The 22,286-nt window shown below is 42.9% G+C and overlaps 1 protein-coding gene across 4 annotated transcripts in view; it reads left to right on the top strand.

The window, feature by feature from the left end:
* Positions 1-22,286, top strand: part of FNIP1 (folliculin interacting protein 1) — a 64,352-nt gene that overhangs the window by 27,158 nt on the left and 14,908 nt on the right. For 2 of the 4 annotated variants that reach the window (XM_059483407.1, XM_059483408.1), the window contains exons 2-11: positions 30-156; positions 8,502-8,645; positions 12,823-12,923; positions 13,173-13,247; positions 13,729-13,820; positions 16,239-16,322; positions 17,329-17,400; positions 18,229-18,364; positions 18,866-19,067; positions 19,441-19,526. In XM_059483407.1, the coding sequence (XP_059339390.1) occupies positions 30-156; positions 8,502-8,645; positions 12,823-12,923; positions 13,173-13,247; positions 13,729-13,820; positions 16,239-16,322; positions 17,329-17,400; positions 18,229-18,364; positions 18,866-19,067; positions 19,441-19,526 (1,119 nt within the window). The remainder of the gene's footprint in view (positions 1-29; positions 157-8,501; positions 8,646-12,822; positions 12,924-13,172; positions 13,248-13,728; positions 13,821-16,238; positions 16,323-17,328; positions 17,401-18,228; positions 18,365-18,865; positions 19,068-19,440; positions 19,527-22,286) is intronic. The other 2 variants (XR_009419550.1, XM_059483409.1) reach the window with 1 other exon arrangement.

Below are 22,286 nucleotides of genomic sequence, written 5' to 3' on the forward strand. Positions count from 1 at the left end.
CCTTCTGCTCTTTTGTTTTTCAATTAAAGCTGGCCTTTGCCGGAGTTTGACCCAAGTCAGATCCGACTGATCGTGTACCAGGACTGTGAGAGGAGAGGACGGAATGTCTTATTCGATTCCAGTGCTAAAAGAAAAATAGATGATGTTTCAGTCTCGGTGAGTATTTTGCTAATTTACATGTTTATAGTTGTATTTTTCAAATGGCCAAATTGATAAATTGCATACATTCTGTTTTATTCACATTGATATTTAAACCTTGGTTATATGCAGGGCTATATTTAAATGCAAATTATTCAGGCTTCAGGGGTTTCACTTTTACCAGTTTTAAATACTGTAGGGATCTCTCTATTCTGGGATTTATGTATTTTCTGCTCTTGCAGTGAGAAGGATTTCTTCCTGGGGCTGCAGCAAACAATGCTGGACTTGAAACAGGGCCTGAACTGGGATTTATTGATCTGGTTTTGTGCCATGGTGGGGTCTGCATTCTTAATCAGAAGGTCCCCCCAGCCCTGTGTCCTCTTGTGTCCTGTTTGGTTAACTTTTATCAATTGCTGTTTGTATGCTTTGCTGACAGTTTTTTCACACAAAGTTACTTGAAAACTCTGGTTTTCCTTTTGGCATGGTTTGCATGGTAATCTATTAATTGGAACTGAAATGAATGTGGTCAGATGAGGATACTTCCTTTAAGGGCTCTGGACAGAAGATTAATTTCTGGCCACAGTGCTACTGAAAGTGGTGGTATAAGGCTGGACTACTTATTTAGCTGCTTTGAACTTCATTTTCACCATTTCAATAAACATTCACAAATCATTTTAAGCTCTGCAAGCAGAAAGCATGGTGTGAATAATTGAAATTAATGATTCCAGCTGCTTTTACCTATAGGACTTACAGAGATCCTTCTGTAAGCAGGAGTACACAAAATAACACATTACTTCCAAGCCCTGGTTTTCCTGTTGGGTATTGGAGTACAGCAAGAAGATTTTTCATCCAGCTTTCCAAACTCTTCCAGCCTGTTGCCAGCCTGATGCTCTTAACCCTGGTCTCAAAGGCTGTGTCCAATATCCAAACCTCTGGAATGTGTGTCTTACCAGGCACAAACTTCCAGGCTTCTCCATTGCTTACTCCAGTACTTTTACAGCCATGAATCAAGATCCCAATTTCCTAGTTTTTAGAGAGAATTTGTGAAATAAAGCAAGTTTCATAAAATGTTTAAAATTTTTTTATTTAAACTTGCAGAATGGTTCTGTTAGTTCCTGTTCTTCCTGATGTTCTTGCCAGGAAAACAGGTTTTTAAAAACAGGAGATCTTTAGAAGTGGTTTATTGGTATGAATTGCTGGCTGTACTTACCACTATTACTTCATTAATAAAAGTAACTTACAGTATACATCCTCTTGCCAGATTTAAATTAATTTCTTGAAAGTCTAAAACCTCTTTAAGATAGATGTGTACTTGCCAACTTCACTGTTTTGGGTTACTTCAGAAAGTTCATTGACTGAGGCATCTCAACAGCCACAGGATAAATGGCTGATAATGGAGCTGATAAGGTTCCATATTAATGTTCCCTTTTTCTTTGCTAAGGGGGAGGGAAACAGCTGTACTCACCATCTCCACACGAGACTAGTGGAGGAAAACTCTTTCCAGGGCATTTGAAATACCCAGAAGTCATTTCTAGGAACTTTATACATTTGTTTTTCATAGTATTAGGATTCTTTGAAAGTGGATATATTGAAACATTTGCTTGCCATGTGTCTGCTTTCTGCAGCATTCAGATAATGTCATGTCAGGCAAAACTTTTCTCATGAACCAAAAGTTTGCTGGTAAAAACGTGCAGGAGAGTCTTCAGCTGGGTTTGATGTGAGCTCAGTGTGGGTTTGTGCAGTGAGCAGGATGTACTGGCCATTTTCAAGGAATTGCATTGTTCTTTTCTCTGCTCTTTATCATGATTTTCATTAGCAAAGACACACCCTGCCTATACAAAGCCAGATCTTGGCTCTAAGCACATTCCAAGGCACTCTTGCCCTTTTGCAGCCAGTCATGTGTGGGCTGGGCACTCTTTGTTCTGAAAAGGGTGTCTGTTCAGCACCCCACTTTTTGTGCAAGGCTTTCTGCATCTCTTCCCCCTCACCCCCATTTTCTAATATGACTTATACCTCTGGATCTACAAATAACACAAGGGAGACAATTGGAAGAGTGCCTGGCAGTGGCCAGAGTGTTCTGGTTCAAGTCAAAGCAGTCTAGCACAGAGAATCAAGAGGGTTTCACTTTGCTTTATGGTGCTGTGCTCTTCAGTTCCCTTTTTCTGTTGTTCATCAGACATGAAAGCAATTATAATTTAAGAGTTGTATGCCTGCAAGGTGAGATATATTTTGGTCTGGTTTATATGTATAATCCCTACATATGTTAAAAGTTGTGTGTGGTGGGCCAAGGTTGAAAGTGGCTCAGGCATTTGAATTCTGTAAGGGAGGGTGTGGTCATAAAATTTAGGGAGCATCAGAGAAAATCTTTGCAGACACACATGTTTCAAGAAATAAAACAGTAAGCTCTGGATTTTTGATCAGTGAAAATTGCTGAGTTTGTGCTCACACCAAGCTGGGCTCTCCTTAGTAAAGCATTAGTAGGTTCATCTTACCTGCGAGGGAAATGTGGCTATAACACAAATAAGGACCTTTTGTTTTCATTGGATATTAATTCAGCCTCTTCATGCCTTCAGTAAAGGTAAATATTAAATAGACAAGAGTTTGGGGAGGGTTTTGCACAGCAGGACACTGAAGGCAGTCGGGAGTTTGCAGTGGCCATTCCACTGATTGCTCAGGAGAAGTGATGATTCCCCCAGCCTTGCTAGAGTTAAACGTGCCAGGGAGGCTGAGCAGCAGCCTGGTGAGGGAGGAGGGCTGCAGGCCATTCCCCACACCGGGAATGTTGGCCCAAGGCTGTGCCAGGCACAGATCTGCCTCAGGCAGCTGTGGGCACTTTGCATGTGGGAGGCAGAGAGATCCCCTTTGTGAGTCCTATACCTTTTTTGGTGCTGAGCAGAAGTCCTTCCCCAGCTTTCCAGGGGATGGGCTATTGATCAGCTGGGCTCTGGAAGCAAAGGGGAAAAGCTGCTGTGTCCCAAGCATCAGAAAATTGAGTGTGTGAGTTCTGCCAGGGTATCCCAGAGAGAGAGTGGCTGCCCCTTGCAGCCCTGTGGCACTAGGTCATGAGCAAATGCACCAGAGCAGCCATTTGCACACTGACTGTACAGGGCAGCCTGTGCTAGGAGGAAGAGGCATTACTGATGGCTTTACTGAACAGCCTCTGTCCACACCAAGCACCCACATCCCTTGGATTTTTGGGCATCCAAGAACTTCTATGGGCAAGCTTGTGGGTTTGAGCCACTGTCTCCTCTTTATTTTTTTCACTCCTCATAGCAGTAAGTATCTCATTTCTAATGAGACTGTGTTACTTGATGTGCAGGTGATAAGGTTACAACCTGTGAGTGGTTTCTGCTGTTAGGTTCTGTGTTCATCTGCTGCTCTTGCTGTGACACCTCCTCTCCCGCTCTCTGCTCCCAGGTGCCATCAGCCCTGCTCTCCTCCCTGTGCCCTGGGCTGTACTGAGTGCCTGAGCCAGGAGCTGTGTGTGAACACAGGTGTGCTCCTCAGAAAACTGTGGCACCAGGCCTCCTTTGAATTTCAAATAAGCACAACAGGCATCTCCTTTTCCTGCTTAAGGTGCAGCAGCCAGGTGCCCAGGCAGTGCTGGGCTGTCAGCCTCACTCTGCCTTTCCCTGTGCTTGCTTGGCTTCCCAACCTTGACACTGCATCCATACTCAGCTCCTGCTAGGGCTGGCTTGTGTTTTACTGTGTGGTGCAGGAATTATGTCCCCATAACTGCCAGTGTGCAAAGGCCAGCTGAAGGATGAGGAGTTTGTCTCCAAGGACTGGTAATTGATTGGGATAAGGATGCCAGGAATGGTGCCAGGAGGGAGGAGTGGGGAGTGAAGTAAAGAAGAAGCTGAAAAGGGGAACCTTGGATCATGGCTTTCCTTGGAGCAGGCAAAGTGGGACAGGGATTAACTGTCTCATTTTAATGCTCATTTTCCTTTCTGTTTTGTCCAGTGGGGATTTATGACAATAGAGTGGTTAACATTGGGGATCTGGCTGGAGAGAGGTGCTGATGGGATATGTAAGAGCTGAAAGATTTCCTAAGATCAGCCTAGAGGAAGGTTTCAAGTACAGGGAGGAAGGGGGGCTGTCAAGGGACCATGAGGAAGAGAAGGGAGGAACAAAAAGGAAGGACTCAAACTGCAGTGTGCTGAGCAGAGATCTAGAGTTTGGGCATGTGGTAGGAGAGGGGGAGAGACAAGGAATCAGAGAAGGGCAGTGACTTGTTGCCAGGACCCAGAGGCAGAAGAAGGTTTTCAGAAATAGCATTTGTTTTGGTGTTCTGATGAAATGAGAGACCTGGGGTACAGAATTTGAGATGTAGAGGTGCCTTAGTGAAGTTCAATTTGGAGAATGCAAAGTTCACCTCTTCCACTAGTTGTCTTTATCTGTGAATAATTTCTCTAAAAGGTCATATGATACTTGATCTCCTTCAGTGTCAATTTCTTTTACTCTGAATGTCATATTTATCCCAAAGTAGAGAAATGGCATGCTGCTTGAAACAAGCCAGGATTAGCCACGTGTTCTGACAGACTTCAGCTCTGGATAAATGTTGAACAGCAAATTGCTTTGAGGGATTAGTAATTGGATAGTGAGCCTTTTGCTTTTAGGTGAGTTGTGTGAAATGGAGACTCTGGACTCTGTCTGAGCAGAGTGGAGCAGATGGATAAAGCTGTAAGCACAGAGATCAAGTCCCACCTTCTTAGCTCAGCTTATTCTCTCTAAACAGACATGGAAAAATACTAGTGGAGTAAGGGAGCACAGGGTTGTCTTGACTTCTTTCACTGACCTCTGAGTAACAGAGGAACTCAACAACTCTAGAAATAAAGGAAAATTGCAGAACTTGGCAGCTGCATTTTAAGAAAGATGTCTGGATTTTTACGTGAGCACTTGAAGGGGAAGAATGAGTGCCTGTTGAGTTTACTCCCATGTGTTGGGCGGATACATACATTTCATTGCACATACAGACCAACTCATATTAATACAGCAGAAGAGTTAATTTATCTGTTTTGAAAGATTTTTTATTCTGGAAAGCCTGTTTTGAAAATGAGGAACAGATCTCTTGAAGAGTAGCAACTTTGCTTGGAAATAGAGATTTCTCTATCACTGCCACCACAGTGGTATTTGAGCACCTGCTGTTGCAGAGAGGTAAAAAAGAGTAAAGCAAATGATGACATTTCTTTTCCCTTCTGTCACTCAGTCACAGCCCTAACACACCTACACAGACTCTGATTTAGTTCAACACACCAGGCTCCTTTCAACTTTCTTGTTATCCCCAAAGCAAAACCTGCCCAGCAGAAATTCCTCTTCCTATTCACAGCACTGGGCATGTTTTTCCCCCTTGCTGAGGAGAACAGAGAGTTTGTGTCAAAGAGTTAAAAGGCATTGCTCACAGATGTGGAGAAAAAAGACTCCGGAAGAGGAACTGAGGAAGAAAATGACTTTGTACCCTGTTCCCTATAAAGACATTTTACTTTAAGTTTTCTTCAGATCTGCCTGATAGGTCTCCAAGACTCTTTCAGCAATGATGACCTCTAATGTCAGAACTGGCACGGCCAGAAGTATTTGGAGCTGGGTGGCATCTGCAGTGAGCTGGCAGAGAGAGAACAGAGTGTGACCCCAGCGGGGAGAGCAGGGTGGCAGCCAGGAGCAGAGGCATCCTTCCAGCAGATGTTCTGCTCTCCAGCAAAAATGGGCATTTCAGAGCACTCCAGCACCACCCTGCGCAGGGATCAGATTTGATGCAATAATTGGGAAGAAAATTCACAGCTTTGAAACTTTTCCTTGTACAGCTCTTAAATAATGAGGTTACTTTTTTTTTATTTTTGGAAGCCTGGCTTGAATATCTTTGGAATATTATGTGGGAATGCAAGTAATCCTACTCCTTTGATGGATAATATATTGAGATTTGTAGCATCTAAAATTTCATTGACATTTGAAGTCAGAGATTGCAGAGGGGAGGGTCACTGCAAGTAGTTGATTTCATTGTCCAAGCAGTTCATCTTAAACACATGCTAAGTTTGTGAAAGAGAAAACACCAAAATTCATCAGTGATCTGCATTTTAACAGGGATTTACTGATCACAAGGTTCTGAAAAGTGAGAGCTGAAAGATTCTGACCTCATTTAAAGACTCCTTGCAGGAGTTTTGGTTCATTAAACTCCACTGCAAAGACCAAACAGCCATTTTCCTGGTTTGCTATTTAAATTAGGCAACTATTACTGCAAGTTACCCGACCACCCAGTGGATTTGGGAAAAGCTGCTGTGCAGAAAAATGCAGTGACAATGAGAAGAAATGATCTAAAAGTAATTGATTTGCAAACTCAGCCTATTCTTTTTAATGCACAGAATTTTATTTTCTCTTGTAAAGTCAGTAAATGCATTTCTACAGTCTCAAGGAAGCTTAGTTATAATTGTAACATTTTAGAAGGAACTTTCAACATCTGATGGAAAATGCAAGCTGAAATGTGGTTTGCCTGCAAAAGCTGCTGTAACCCTGTGGATTGTATGTGGTTTTATCACATGATGCTTGCCTAGCCTAGGACATTGTTGTTTGTGTCAGAGATAAAATGCAATTCTAGTTCACGAGCTCCTACTGGAGTCATATGATGATCGTTCACATGTTCCAGCCATTGTGCACTGTGCTCAAGCCACACATCCTCAGCAGCCATTAGCAAATCTGCATATTGCAGGATTTCAGTGAGCTCTCCACTGTGTGGAAAGGAGAGGACACTGCTGTGTGTCAGGAAAGCTGACAGGGCTGGGGGAAAGTGAACACTTCCCTCCCCTCTGTTATTAATTCCTCTGCACATTTTTTCCTTGAGGCTTTCTGTGGCAGCAGCTCTCTAAGGGAGCAGCAGTGAAGGCTGCCACGTGGGGCTTTATAATCCTGGCCATTTTCTGCTGCTTTGCTGAACCACAGTTAGGGCCAAATTTAAGTCACCTGTCCCTAAAAAAATAACCTGGACAACCTAGGGCAGAGGCATGGGACTCCCATTCCTCCACAGCAGTAAGGCCAGTCATCTTTTCCAACAGCCATTGCTGATTATTGAGCAGTTGTGGAGTTACTAATGTGTGCCTTGGCTATCTCACACTTTTCTTTATGCCTTTTCCTTAAAAGTTGAGACATGGCCACATTTTTGGATTAAGAGGAAGCTTGTGGCAGGGAGCTGTGAGTCCAGAGATGAAGCTGTGACATACAACAGCACTTCTGTGTTCCCATCTGTCCTTAAACCTTCTTTCAGCAGGGTTTGCTTCCAGCTTGCTCTTACTGGTTTGGTGATTGTGTAGGAAATGGTAATTAAGGAAGTCTTAGGGCAGAGTTAGTGTGGAATTTTGAGCAGTGTGGACTATTTCTGTCTCCTAGTGCTGCCTACCAGCAGATGTAAATAATGCCAACCTTACGGGGGTGTGCTGAAGTGTAACGAGTGTGTGAAAAATACATTGAGATCTTTAGGTGAGGAGGGTTGGCAATGCCAGTGCTACGTAAACTGCATTAACTTGGTGGATGCTGATTCTGCTTGGGATGCTGGCATTCTCAAGGGAAATCACAAATGCTTTTAAATAGTGAATGAAACATAGTGAAGCATCTCCCATGCTAGTTATTGGTAATTCTCTGTGTGTAGAGTGAACACAGATTCTGCCCATTCTGTACATCAGTTCCAGCTCCATCTGGGCCCTCTCTTCTCTGCTTTTTATCTGAATCTCTATGAAAATTTACCTTTTTACCTTTTTGATTCTTCATAATTTTGTGAATATTTTCTGCCTTCTCTGTAGCACTGTGTTTTTTAGCACTGTCCATTTGCAGCCTCACAATTCCCTCATACAGAAAATGTAAGGAATGTGTCACCTCTTTGCCACTCTTGAGAAAGACTAGGGGGCTTAGACACAGCTAGGGAGAGATCTGTGAAAAACAGCATCTTTTCTCTCCACTTGCCCTCGTAACTTGAATCTTCTGAATTGTGTGTTATTCTTGCTTGATAATTAATGGTGAGCTGCTGCTTACACTCCTGTGTCATCTCCACGCTGGCAGGCACAGGGAGTAAGGTGGACATTGCCATCCTTCCTTTAAATGGTTTGGTACCATTATCTCTCCTAATCCTGGGTCTAAAAAAGTCTGCTTAGGGGAGATGGAGTTGTAGTGACCTGTTGGCTTCTGGCTAATTGGAAGTAAGAGAGCTCAGCTTTCCTTTGGACAGCCAGGCTGCAGAGATATGGGTATATGTTCTATTACCTGTTTCCTGGGGCATGAGCCTTTCAGCTGTTAAATCTTACTTAAATAGGTAAGTACAATGATACTAACAATGATTTCAGGTCATTGGACTTAGTGTGTCACGTGTGTTGTCTTTATTTCAGAAACTCTGCAGTGATGCTCAGGTGAGAGTTTTTGGGAAGTGTTGCCAGCTAAAGCCTGGAGGAGACAGCTCTTCTTCCTTGGATAGTTCAATCAATTCATCCTCCTCCTTCTCTGATCCAAAAGAGCAATGCCCAAAATACCAGGTGAGTCACTTTTTTTTTCCATGTCAGATGCTAACAGCAGGTGAGGCATGACTGTTTTAAAGTACTTGAAATGAGAGGCTGGCAGTGGAGAGCAGTGAGAACCAAGACCTTGGGTGACTCAGGAATGTTTAACACTGCAGCTTTGGGTATTATCAAGTATAAAACCAACCAGCTGGTTCTCTTGGGATGTCTTGAATGGCAGCGATTTCTCCAGGGCATTTGTTCCATTTTGTGACCCAGGTGATAACACTCATTTGGTGTGATCAGACTAGGCACAAATATCTTGGTGTTGATGGAGTAGTCTATTTCATTGTCAAATGCCACAGAAATAACATTGTCTGTAGGGATGGTCTGTGTAACAGCTTTTTAAGGGATTTGGTGCACTTGAGTTCCATTTTATATAAGAGCTTTTGGCCATGAGAATAGCTAGAGTCATCTGACACGGATATATTTTTGTCATCTCTCCTTCCACAGATCACAAGTGTTTTATATTAAGCCACCCTAAAATAGAATTAAGCCCTTTTCACTCTTTGTAATGAAGTAATTGTGTGTTTGAGGGAAGCTGCTATCTCCACAACCTGCTCTGGAGTACAATACTACTGATGTCTTAATCTCCCACAGATAGAAGTGAAGAAGCTTCCAGTGCTGACTTTCCTGCTGTCACGTTAACTCCTGCTATATTTGGCAAGCTGTGTATTCTTGTTTTCTCTGTCTCATCACACTCTTTTCCACAGCTTGGGTAAGGTGGCTGAAGATCTGTTTTCCGTTCCTCCCTTCCTGGCAGGGCATTTACTGTGGTTATGAAAGGAAGAGATGTTTCTGTCAGCAGCTCCCTTCCAGCACAATGCAACCTCCTTTGTGCACTGTGTGCCCAAGAAAAACCATGCCCCCCACTCCCAGAACCTGGCTCTGCTCCAGAGCAGGCTCTCTGCAAACAATGCTCAATGCTACTAAAGAAAATGAATTTTAGTGTTTGGCATGAGGGTGCATTTTAAAGCTGTGGAAAGTTTTCCTTTTGAATTTCCCATTTCCTCACGTGTTTCACTCACTCAAAATGCTACTGAGCTGAACTGAAATCTCAGTGGCACTGTGTCACACACTTCCAGCTGAAGTTGGTCTTCCACAGCATATTTATTGTGAACTATCTACTGCATTCATGAGACTCCTTCCAGGCTACCCCAGCAAGTGAGCAGAGAGACAAAAATACAAGAATTCTTTAATGTGCAGTAAAATTTAGTATTGGGTATGCAGAAGGGCCAGAGTAAGTTTGTCCAGACTTCACTCAGCCTGGCATTTCCTATGTTTTAACTGCTCTGTCTGTAGCCTCAGAAGTTACTTATTGGAGTATTTATAAATTCTCTTGTTTGTTTTTTTGTAAGGCTATAAAATGGAAGTTCAAATAATATAATACTATGGGGCTTTTAAAATACTATTTTATATTTTCTTGTTTAAATACACTTTGATTATATATGAGCAACTTTAATTGCAAGGTGAAATAGGATTTGTTCCAGAGTTCCATATTTGTAATTATGTCCCATATTTAACACTTATTTTCTTATTGCCTTTTTAATTTACAGATATACTTAGTTATTGACAGGACAATATGTACAGTAAAGGGAGTATTAAAAGCTGTAAATATGTTCAGAAATGTAATTTCCAAATCATGCAAATGTTTCTACCTCTAATATGCTAATGTGCAATCACAAACACTTTGTGGGTATTTTATGATCAGTTTTTATAGGAGCTCTAAACTGTGACCTGAGGAGTTGGTTTGTGTCCCGGCTGTCAGTGCCCCAGGCTGTGCCCTTCTTGCCAGATGCTCCTTGGCTACTTTTTGTTTGAGTTTTGAATATTTAACCCCTTTCCCCAGTTGGTTGTACTCTGCTTTGGTCTTGAGTGACCTGAGTTTTGCAGCATCAGAGGCCCAAAGAGCTGAGCTGTAACAGTGTTTCCATACTAAATGCATGAAATATGTGCCTTTGGTTATGCATGGCAAAATTACTGTTATTAATTGTAGAGGAAACGCCAGACTGAACAGGCCATGGGCTCATCTTATCACACTCTTTGCCTTCAGCAGGGCTTGTCTGTCTTTCAGAGGAAAGGGAAACCCCTATAATTAAATTTGAAAGCAGCTGATTTTCACTTTAATTTGGCTGTCTGACAAAGAAAATCAGTACTTTAAGATAAAGTATTTTTACTGAGCTTTAGAATTATATTTTCACAATAGCAGAAAGTTGAAATCAAAACCCACATCAAGAGCTTGGCATTTAATCATAATTGTGTCCTTCATTTGGAGATCTGCAACAGATTTAAAAACAACAATCATAGCGTGAGGCTGAAATAATTTGCAGTGTTCTTAAGACAGGATTTTGTGATGCTGGCAAACCTGTTATTTCCTGGAGTCATTAACATCTATGCTGAGATTTCCTTGGAGCTGCTGGTTCATACTGACTGGTTTTAAATTCTAGTTTTTCCAGTACTGCCTACAGTGCACCTGAGCAGTGGGATGTCCTGGGAGGCAGAGAGGGAAATTTCACTGAGGCCCAGCTAATGATCAGCTTTTGTCCTGTCACTGAACACTTACAAACCTTGGAGTTGTGCCCTCGTTTTTACAGTTGTGGTTTCTGCTTTCAGTCATCCCCTCTCCTTGCAGGGATAGATTCCAGAGGTTAAAAGCATGGCTATTAAAAGTATCATCAACTTAATTGAGAGTGCTTGAAAATAACTAAAAATTGAGAAATGTTGTAAGAGTGCTGCCTTTTGGCTGATGAGCATTTCCCTGTTCCTGCCCTTGTTCTGTGGGCTGGTGTGAGCAGGAGCACTGAGTGGGATGTTCACAGCTGTTCTTGCTGCCAGCAGGGGTCTGTGGTGGGGACACCCAGTCCTTGGTTGTGCTCCAGGCTCACTGTCTGACACTGGCTCAGGTTGCCCAGGGAAGCTGTGGCTGCCCTACCCCTGGAAATGTCCAAGGCCGGGCTGGACTGGGCTTGGAGCAACCTGGGGCAGTGGGAGGTGTCCCTGCCCATGGCAGGGGGTGGAACTGGATGAGCTTCTGGGTCCCTTCCAACCCAAACCATTCTGCCATTCTGTACTTCAGTCCTGTGTAGAATACATGGTTACTGAGGATGCTGGTTTGTTCAGAGGAATATGGAGATGCACTGAGCATCTTCCAGCAGGGTTATTTCTGTGAGGGGTTCAAGGGATCTTTTAGAAGGATCTCTCCAGGGAATGGAGTAATGACATGCTATCACACACTTTGAAGGAAATGTGTTGCTCTTTTGCACAGTGCCAAACCCCCTCACCTGAGAACTGGCTGAGCTCTGTTTGGGAGTGATCACCACATTTTAAATTATTCAGGGCAAGGTACAAGTGGAGACCCAGCACTTACACTCTGCTGGCCTGCAGGTGAAACAGCCCTGGACAAAGGGACAGTAATCACAGTCATTGAAAACACACAAATTAGAAGTCTGTCTGCAGAGCAGTTGTCTCCAGTTGATTACCCTGAGTAATTTTTTAATTTTAGGGTTTTGTTTGCAGAATTTGCCCTAGCCAGTGACGCAGCATAGTGACTTTGCTCCTTGGTATTTAGCCTGTGTGCCTTACAGCAAGCTCCTGCCACCAGAGAAGCAGGAATTGCACCACTTCAGCCTGGCATCTAATGTGATGCTGCAGCTCTTTCCTGGTGCCACCACAGAAGCACCAGGGAGAGATTCATCCCATATAAAATATCATCCATGGATAAGTTATAATTCAGTCTTTGTCAAGTAAACATTGGTCCAGTTTGGCTCCATTGCACAGTCTAACATCTCCAATGAACTGCTGATTCTTCTTGTCAAGCAGGAGCAAGGTTTAGGATTAATTCAGTGAGGTGTGTTAACACATTGTTAAAAGTTTAGTCCCCTGGGTCGGTGCTGTTGGAATCTGCTTCCCCTCACCTAGGTGGGTTTGGTTTGTTGCGTGGTTTTAGGGTTGAGCTCACAGCCAGTGAAGATCACTTTCTCTGTTAGCATTATCTTGATTAAACTGTTCAAATTTCCATGTTCAACAGTGTTCCAGCAAGATATTTTGCATATTTATCTTTTAAATGAGGAATATTTTCTCTCTTGTGTGTTGCCTTAGTAGAAGTGTGCCTCTAAAATGCTTGAAACCAAACCTTGGTGGGTTTGATTTTTTGCAGGGTTCTCGGTGCTCCTCAGATGCCAACATGCTTGGAGAGATGATGTTTGGCTCTGTGGCCATGAGCTACAAGGGCTCCACATTGAAAATCCATCAGATCCGGTAAGATGAACTTTTTGCTGCAGGTGTTTTCAGAAGATTCACTCCTTAGTGCTATAAACAGTGAATTGAATGGCACAAGTGCAGAGTAAAATGGATTTCTGTGTTTGCTTTAAAGTCAGTCTGATGTCATTTTTGAAATACAAGGCTGTTATGTTGTGTTAAGGTCAATAAAATCTGGAGGGCTGTGAAATGGAAGGCAAAGCCTGTCGTGGCACTGTTTGTGACTGACATCTCCCTCCTGTTCCCCAGCTCCCCTCCCCAGCTCATGCTCAGCAAGGTGTTCACAGCTCGCACGGGCAGCAGCATCTACGGCAGCCTGAACACGTGAGTGCCCTGCCCCTTGTAGCTATTGCACAGAAAGAGGGGAATGCAAGGACACACAGGAACTTCTTTGGACCCTCCAGATTCTTTCTCTAAAAAATAACTCCTTGCTACATCCTGTCAGTGGTGTCTTCACCTCAGCTGGCTCTAAGGGAATGAATGAACCATTCCTTCCATGCTGATATGGTGAAGCTTGATACTGTAAGATACAAAAGTACCTACCTGCAACCTTGGGGATTCAGTCCAAGATGAAGAAAAAGGCAAAAAATAGCAAAATAAAAAATATTATAAAAATATGTTAAAAAATATCTGTTTTCTGTTATTAAGGGACCCACCTGAAGATGTGGCTTAGGCTATGAAAGTTTTTTCTAGTAGAAGCCTGTGTTTTTACATTCTCTGTTCCATTTTGGCTATAATGAACTATCTCTCTATTTTACTGAAATGTAAATCACTGGTTTTGTTATATGTTTTATGTTTGTTATAGGTTGCAGGACAGTCTTGAGTTCATTAATCAAGACAGCAATACATTAAAGCCTGACCACAGTACAATTATGAATGGACTTCTTGGGAATATAGGTAATTGCAAATAGATTTTATTTGCTGATACCTTTAATTGAGTAAACATAGATTCTAGAACATGCATATCTTTTAAATAAATTTTTAAAAAGCTAAAGATGTAATAGAAAGTTAATGCTGATGGAGCTTGGAGGAGAATAACTTGGACTGTTCAGGGAATTAGCAGTTATTCAGTATACACAGCTGCATATGTGTATACAAAATACATAATAGAAATATTTATATATACTTCAGTTCAAATACAGAAAATGTTGGAAAATAACATTCTGTAGAAATTCCTGAAGAGCATATCTCTGATCAGGCAGGACTGATTTAGCCTGGCTCAGTTCCCTGGTTTTATTGCCATTAATAATTCTCATTCTGCACTGTACTCTGCCCACCTGAGCACTTGTGGCTGTGTGTCCTGTACGAGTCTCAGTTAACCTTGTACAGCTGAGCTGCAGCTTTGGATCAGATTAGACAGAATATCTGTGTGTTCTCTCCTCTGGCTGACTATGGCAGCTAAGCAGTCTTGAGAAACCATCTGGTGTCCTCAGTCCTGTGGGTGGAGGCTCCATGAACATTAGATAACAAAGGTCTTGGCTTTTCCTCTTGGAACAGTAGAGCACATAGCACTGGACTTCAGTGCTTGGTTGTCCAGTGTAGCAGCCTGATCCATGGCTCTCTCCTCCCTTTCTGTTCATTTTGATTGTTGACTTAGCAAACAAGTGTTTGTTGTAGGTGGAATAAGGGGGTTATTTTCACAATTGCTTTCCAGGAAATTGCTGTATGTAAAATATGCTTTTATAGGGTTGGAAGTAAGGGGTATATTTGATGACTGTGATACTCTTAAATGGGTTTCTGACTCTGAGGTGGTTCTAGATCTTAGGGCTGTTTACTGCTTTCCTTCACATTGACTTTACTAAGTGTGTGCCCAAACATGGGCTTAAATGCTGCTCAAGCTCACGGCTGTATACCTCATTAAAATAATTTGCAGTAGTCCATTTGTAAGGGAAACCAGTTAAGGTTGTAAGAACCTTACAACCTACAAATTCCTTTCCCACCGTCCTTTCAGGTTTCAGTTGTGATTTTTGCAGTGAATGTGGTGCCTGATTTAAGAGATAGGAGATCACCTTCATCTACTGTTAGGTTTTGCTGTGGCTTGTTCCTGGCAGGAGTGTGCTGTAGCATTAGAGTGATCTAAACTGCAAGTTCCAGTTCTGATAAGGCAGCTCTTAGGCATGGAGTGATTCAGGTGTAGCCAGTGCCACCTGTTCCCTGTGTCCAGCTGTGAGGTGACCCTGGTGACTGCCCCAAGAACCAAGCAGGAGCTGTGGGCACCTCGGGGCAAGGGTGTGTGGCAAGAGGCACAAGATTGCCAGCAAGAAGTGGATGCTGGAGTTTTCTTTGTGATTGAGCTGCACAAGTTTTCAACAGTGTTTGTTTACAGTTCCCATTTGAGTACAGAGGGAACCCTAGGTAAAGCTAAAGCAGGGAGAGGAGTTAATCTGTAACTGCAGCATTTCCAACAACTGTGCTCAGCAGCAGAGACTGCTCCTCACTCACCTCTGACAGGAGGAGAGTTTGTGTTTTGGCTGGGAACTGTTTACAGGGTGCTTTTTTCACATGTGCTGGTTAAAAAAACCAAAGCAGCCCTGGTCATGTGTTCCCTTTAATGACTGGAGGCCTGAGAGAAAGGAAGGGAGCTTTGAGGTGCAGCCTTTGTGTTTTGTACAATCAGAAAACTTTGAGTGAGCATTGACTTCAAATTTAGGAGGGGGACTGGCAATTAACTCGTCAAAAATACTTATGTGTTTTTTCTGGCTCTATGTACAGTAAATACACTGTTTCCTTGGTATATCTATAATCCAGTATTACTTTTAAAATGCACTACTGAGACTGCTAACATTTATTTTCTATGTGATCATTTCACTCAACTTATGTACTGACTATTCTCAGAACGACTTCAGCCTATAATATTCTGTTGGTTCTACTAAGATGAATTCCTGCCTTCTTTCTCCCCTTCCTCCTCCTCTTCAGAAGCAGTGTTCCCAGGCACCCCACCAGTGTGGATGTTAAAACAAACATTATACTCTGTGATGAATCTCCTGTTTGTGGTCAAGTTAGGCTTTGAGCCTGCATAAATTAATCATTTTTCAACCTTAAAATTAAAAAAAAAAGCCCTTTGAGAAACCTCATCCTTGTATGGGAGACAGTGGAAAGCCGAGTCTATTATTTTAATCTATAAATGCTGTATAGCCCAGCTGTGAGACTCACCCTCACGTCAGCGTTCTGGTAAAGCCTCAGAGCTGTTCTCCTGCCTGTGTTACTCTGCATTTATGTTGGCTCAAACCTTTCCCTGCCCTGGCCCCCTCCCTGTGGACTGTTCTGCTTTACTAACCTCATTCTCTGATGTGTATTTTACGTTTTGCCATGTAGGTCTTTCCCAGCTTTGCAGCCCCAGGCGGGCATTCTCAGAGCAAGGTCCGCTCCGCCTCATCCGGAGCGCCTCTTTCTTTGCAGGTTTGCTGTGTGCTGTGTGCTGTGCTGTGGGGCTAGTCTAGCTGGGGTGACAAACTCTGTGGAGTTGTAGTTTAGCCCTGCAAATAAGATCTCATATTAATAAAAAAATAAAAAAATAAAAAAAATAAAAAAAGAAAATAATAAAATGGACAGTGGTGTTTGCTCCCTTACCTTTCTGGACATATTTCTTAAATCCCCAAAGGACAGCGGGCATTTAATAGTCCTCTTTCAATTGTCTGTGTTGTTCTGTTTTGGAAACTTAAATATTTAAATATGGAATTAATATTTATGGGGATAATATTTCACAATGATGTCAAGCTATTTTGATCTGGATTGGTTTCAACCAAACTGTAAAAATTAGAGCTAAATTAGATTAATTCAAAATGGACATTTCTTGCTTTTAGTGGATCTTATTTTCATGGCTGAGTAGCTTTATTTCACACAAATATTTGTAAAATATATCACATTTAAAGACTGTTGAGCCTGACACACCTTTGATCTTGTCTGTATGCAGACTGTGAATCTGGACAGCTTACAGCTTAGTTGAACAACCAATGCACTGTTCACAACTTAAAAGTATCCATTTCTTAAAGACAGCATTCAAAATTCCTTTAAAAATACATGTCTAATACCTGAGAAAGCTGGTATAGGAATGAAGTTGTGTTTATTTTGAGTTTTGGTGAGTTTTTGCCTCTACACTGAGTACTGCAAATATGACCAGCATCCTCTTGATACAATAAAATTTTATTGAAAATTATCTGTGCAAAGAAACAAAGTCCAGTCCTGGTTTTGCACTAAAATAGGTGTATGGACTTGAGAAAAACCTATACAGGCTTCTCAGGTAAGTGTTTTGGTTTGTTCAGCTAAGCCTTTCTTGGTGATGGCCTTGTGCAGTGCTGTTGATCTGAATTAATGAGCATGTTTTTGTTTCGTTAATTACATGGAGATCTGCAAACAAGAAAGGAGCTGTACATTCCCCTGCTAATTGGTATTCCTTGTTTTACAGTTCACAGCAACCCTATGGATATGCCTGGGAGGGAGCAGAACGAGGACAGAGACAGCGGAATAGCAAGATCTGGTAATGGCAGTTCCACGTGTTAACCCTGTAAACTCCAAAAATATTAATTTGTCAAGGGATCTCTGCACATCATGAAGTAGTGCTGAAATGGGATTGTTCTGGTTTGCTCTGTGACATTAATGACACCTCTATGTACAGGTCCAGGTGGTGCAGGTGTTGAGGGCAGCTCACAGTAACCTGACAGCAGTGTCTTTTATTAAACAAGCTGCTAATAAGCAAGGCAGATTAAATATTTAAATGAGCTTGCAGCATTTCTAAACAATACTTGCTGTCATCTCCTTTCCAAACCCAGGAGGCCAGGTTGGATGGGGCTTGAGCAACCTGGTCTAGTGAAAGGTGTCCCTGCCCATGGCAGGAGATGGAATGAGATGGAATTGAGATCCCTTCCTACCCAAATCATTCTGTGATTCTGTGTTCCTATGATGGTAATGTTAAAACATGAATTGGCCTCAACAAACCTCTTTCCTCCCTCCAAATTCAGGATGTTGAACACTTGGGCTAGGATTGTAAAGGCTGTTAAAGGATGTGATCAGCATTGCTCCTTTCCACAAGGAATTTATTTCCTGATACTCAGGTTGCTGAGCAAGGTGCATCCTGTGCATTACCTATTATGTAAATCAGCAGGACTGTCCCACCCTTGTCATGCTTGTATGGCTTGTTAATGTCCTTATAAACTGGTTATTTTTATATTAGAAACATAGATAAGCAAAAGAGAAGGCACTTGAGAAGCAACATCAGTATCTCCTGAGAGCCTTGGTTTAGTTGCTGGTGTTATATTCCGAATGCTCTTTTTTTCTGGAGAGGTTTTTATTGCTCTTGTTGTTGCAGCATCTCTCAGCAGCCTGCTCATCACCCCGTTCCCATCCCCGGGCTCCTCGTTCAACAAGAGCTGTGCCAGCAGCTACCAGCGGCGCTGGCGGCGCAGCCAGACCACCAGCCTGGAGAACGGCGTCTTCCCCCGATGGTGAGCTGGCCGTGCCAGGGCTGCTTGCTGCCACACACCACTCTGCTCTTGCATGTGTGCATCTGCCCTTGCTGATGCTTTCACTGGGGTATTTAGGGTGTAAGTCAGGCTGATATTTTTTAGTCTCTGTGTGCCTCATGGCTTCATTGTTTTTTCATTCAGCAACATGGAAATCTGCATGCTGTAGTTTTGAGGATAAGAACCCTAACATCATACTCAAAGCACAAATTCTTGGCAGGTATAGGAGAGAACTAGAATACCAATATTCTGATCCTACAAACACTTTGAATCTGGTCCCAGAGCTTTTTGATTGCAGAATCAATTAATAGTTGTTTGTAAAAAATCACAAAGGGGTTGTTATCAAAGATGATGATTTGACAACACATTCAAGCAAAAGGTATTTGTTGAAGTTAAATGCTCAAGAACTGAATCACACAGGAAACCAAGGTACAACTTTGAGCAGTGGATTACATTAACTTTCCCTTTTGTTCCTGCTCCAAGGTCCATGGATGAAAGCTTCAACTTGTCAGATGACAGCTCTGGTCCAAACCCAGGAATTGTTAGGAAGAAGAAAATAGCAATTGGGGTTATTTTTTCACTCTCAAGAGATGAAGATGAAAACAACAAATTTAATGAGTTCTTTTTTTCACACTTCCCTCTTTTTGAGAGTCACATGAACAAACTGAAGAGTGCAATAGAACAGGTAAACAATTGCTTTGGCTTCTTGCACTTGTGTATGTTCTCCCAGCCCTATCAGATTAATTTCTAACTCCTGTTGCTAGTTACAAAAGTGGGATCAACTTGATGTTGGGTGTGGGAATTGCATCACTGCAGTTAAAACTTTGAGTTTTATACCTTGAATGGTGAAAAGCACAAAAGAAGCAGAAGCTGCAAATGTGCCTCACCTGTCTTCCCTCAGATGGGAAAGTTGGCACTTGGACCGTCACTTTATCACTTCAAAGAATTATTTGCATGACCTGTTGAACAAAAGATAGAGTCAAGCACATGACTTGGTTTTCCATTTTCTGTGCTCCTGTAGCTGTGTGTTACTTATCTGCTTAATGATTGTTTTCAAGGCCATGAAAATGAGTCGGAGATCAGCTGATGCCAGCCAGCGGAGTTTGGCATATAACAGAATTGTGGATGCCCTCAATGAGTTCAGGTGAGCCACATGTCTCCTGTGCTTTCTGTCTCTTTCTTCAAAAGCACTTGAGCCTGTTTTAGAAGGATCTTCTTAGTGCAGGATAAGTAACTTAAAATGTCTAAAATCTCCTGCAAAAGTCAGTACAGCAAAGGACTGGTGATACCAAGCCATCCTAATGTGTCTGAGGTTTTGGATTTTTCCAATTGTGTGTGTGTGTCCATCAGTCCTGTGTGAACAGGACACAGGTGTTCAGGGTTTTCTGTGCTTTAGGTGATAAGAAGCTCCCAGTAACCTCTTAAATGGTCTTTTGTGGCCTGTTGAGAGGGGGAAAGGCATTGCAAAGCCCTGTTTTGGAAATCCTCCTCCGGATGTGTGACAAAGCTCACCCCTCTCTAAGCTGTGCTCCAAAGGTGTTTCAGAAAAACAGTTAGGAAAGAGAAGAGCTGTCTTTTCCCACAGTCAAACGCAGTGCTGCAATCTCTGGCTATTGGTACCTGCAGAGCCTCTCTGTTCAACAGTTATTATACAAAGTAACACAGATAAGCACATCCCTGGCATTTAGCTGTATTTTCTTTCCATAGTTGAAGTCATGGGGAGGGAGTTAAGATGAAATCCATCTGTTTGGAGTGATTCATCTCCTCTCAGATGGGAGTGGCAGGGTGCTTCCTTTTACAACCACTGTAGAGCTACTTTTTAGAGACATTATTGAAGATAGCTCTCTGATGTTATAAAAAGAAATTTCTGACATCAGGATGTATTTTACTGAACAGAGAAGGATCCTGAGGGCTCACTTATTTTTCCACAATTTTCTTACCTGAATGCCATGGATTGGGTGGTGCTGCAGGACGAAGGCACAGTGTATTTTAAATTTTTTTAGAAGCTCACCTCCAGGCAGTCACAAGGAAGAGCAGAGGATATGTCCTGTAGGGACAGAAGGCAGAAAATAGGGAGCACGTGGGCCTGTGGATGGGATAAGCTGTGCCAAGGGAGGGAGCAGAGGGACCTCATGACTGCTGGGAGCCACTGATCCAGCCCAGGGGCCTGAGACAAGTTCAGCAACTCGGAGCAGCCACAATGATTCCTCCACTCCCACAGCTCTGCCCTGTCTCCCCTCCCAGGTCTCTCCCTGAGCCATTTCTGTGTCTTCCCACCCTCTGTTAACAGCAGCTCCCCAGATGTTTTCCAAACCTTTCCCCCAAAACATTCCCCCTCAAGATACACTCAGCGGACTTTGCCCATTCTCCTTTGTGCTTCCAAGTTAAACAGTTCCAGAGGGAGGGGAGGGGCACCTATCCCAAGTCAAAAGCAGGAAAAAAACCCTGAAAACACAGTGCAAGTCCCCTGTGCTGGCTTTTCCTCCTGTAGGGACACTCAGCAGTGCTGAGCTGGGATGGGGTGAGGAAGAAAGCACTGTCCCAGCAGACACAGATTGGCACTCAGTGCTCACCAGGACCTAGGATCATTCCCATGACATGGCCATTGCATAACCAGCACTTGGAGCTGAACCACCAGTTCTGTGCAGAGGTTTCCATGGTGATATAAATATTGCTCTTTAATGGTGTAATGAAGTTAATTAAATCCAGTTTAATTTCATAGAAATGAATTTCCTGGGGCAGCAGCCTTTGGCAGTTTTGGGTTTTGCTGGGTTTTTTTAAGGGATTGCTTTCAGAGGTGGGCAACAGCTGGTAACGTGGGCAGGGTTCTTGTGCCCCTGTAACATGTGTGACATGCATGTCATCCTCATTTCTGTGACATGCAAGACCCCCTTGCTTTTCAAAGCAATGCAGGATGTGTCTAGTAAGAAGAGAGAGGTATATTTAAATACCAAAGGCTGGATGCAAAGATGCTTTGGCACAGGTTCAGCAAACCCATTTAGGACACTATTATCTCTTTAGGTGTCTGCTTTCCCACTGAAGTCACGGGGAAGTCAGGAGACGAGTCCTTTGGTGAACCTGAGACTTGTGTTGATTCCTGTCCTCTTAGCAAATTGTGCTGGAGGGAAGAAGGGTGCTGACTTCAGTGGGCTGGTGATTCTAAAACGTAATCCTGTTGCTGGTTTAACTCATTGCAGTCTGGCTGTTTGAAGGAGAATATTTTTTGTTTTTCTTTAAACCCCCCCCCAGATTTTCAGAGGTGCTCAAGAGTAGCTGATGTGCACTCATCTGGTGATCAGAATAACCTCAGAGCAGTGGGCATGGGGGATGTGCTGCCCTGCTGATCAGGGAAGGAAGCATGTCACCCCAGAGTCCCCTCTGCCGGGAAGGGCTGTGGGTCACTCCACTGCCTGCAGAAAGGGAGCTGGGTCAAAGCTGGAAAACAAAGCTGCCTTCTCTCAAAGGCCCAGGCTGCTTCTACAAACGGAGGCTGTTGATAAATTTGTCATCAGTTTGGTGCCCAGCTCCAGGCCTACCTTTGCATCATTAGTCACTTTACAGCAATTTTTAATTTTCTAAAGCACTGATGGGTTTAGCTATTAACACTTGACTTAGAGGCTTAAAACTCTCTGTGGATGTCAGCTGTGCAGACACATGACTTGGGAAATAAGCTACTGTACTTGCATAAACATTTTGGCTCCCCCAGTCCCTGAGGCCAGCGCAGCACATTGATAACACAGATTATGCATGTGACTAATACCTGTGTGGCACAAATGCTGGCTGGCAAGAAAACCCTGATGGCTGGGCCTGGGGAAACACCTCTCTGCTTGCTGGCAGACAGATTTGATCCCATTTTCTGCCAGTAATTTTTAAGCAGCTTATGCTGCTATGAATTGAGTGTGCT

Source organism: Ammospiza nelsoni, chromosome 16 (assembly GCF_027579445.1).
Source record: "Ammospiza nelsoni isolate bAmmNel1 chromosome 16, bAmmNel1.pri, whole genome shotgun sequence".
NCBI lineage: Eukaryota > Metazoa > Chordata > Aves > Passeriformes > Passerellidae > Ammospiza > Ammospiza nelsoni.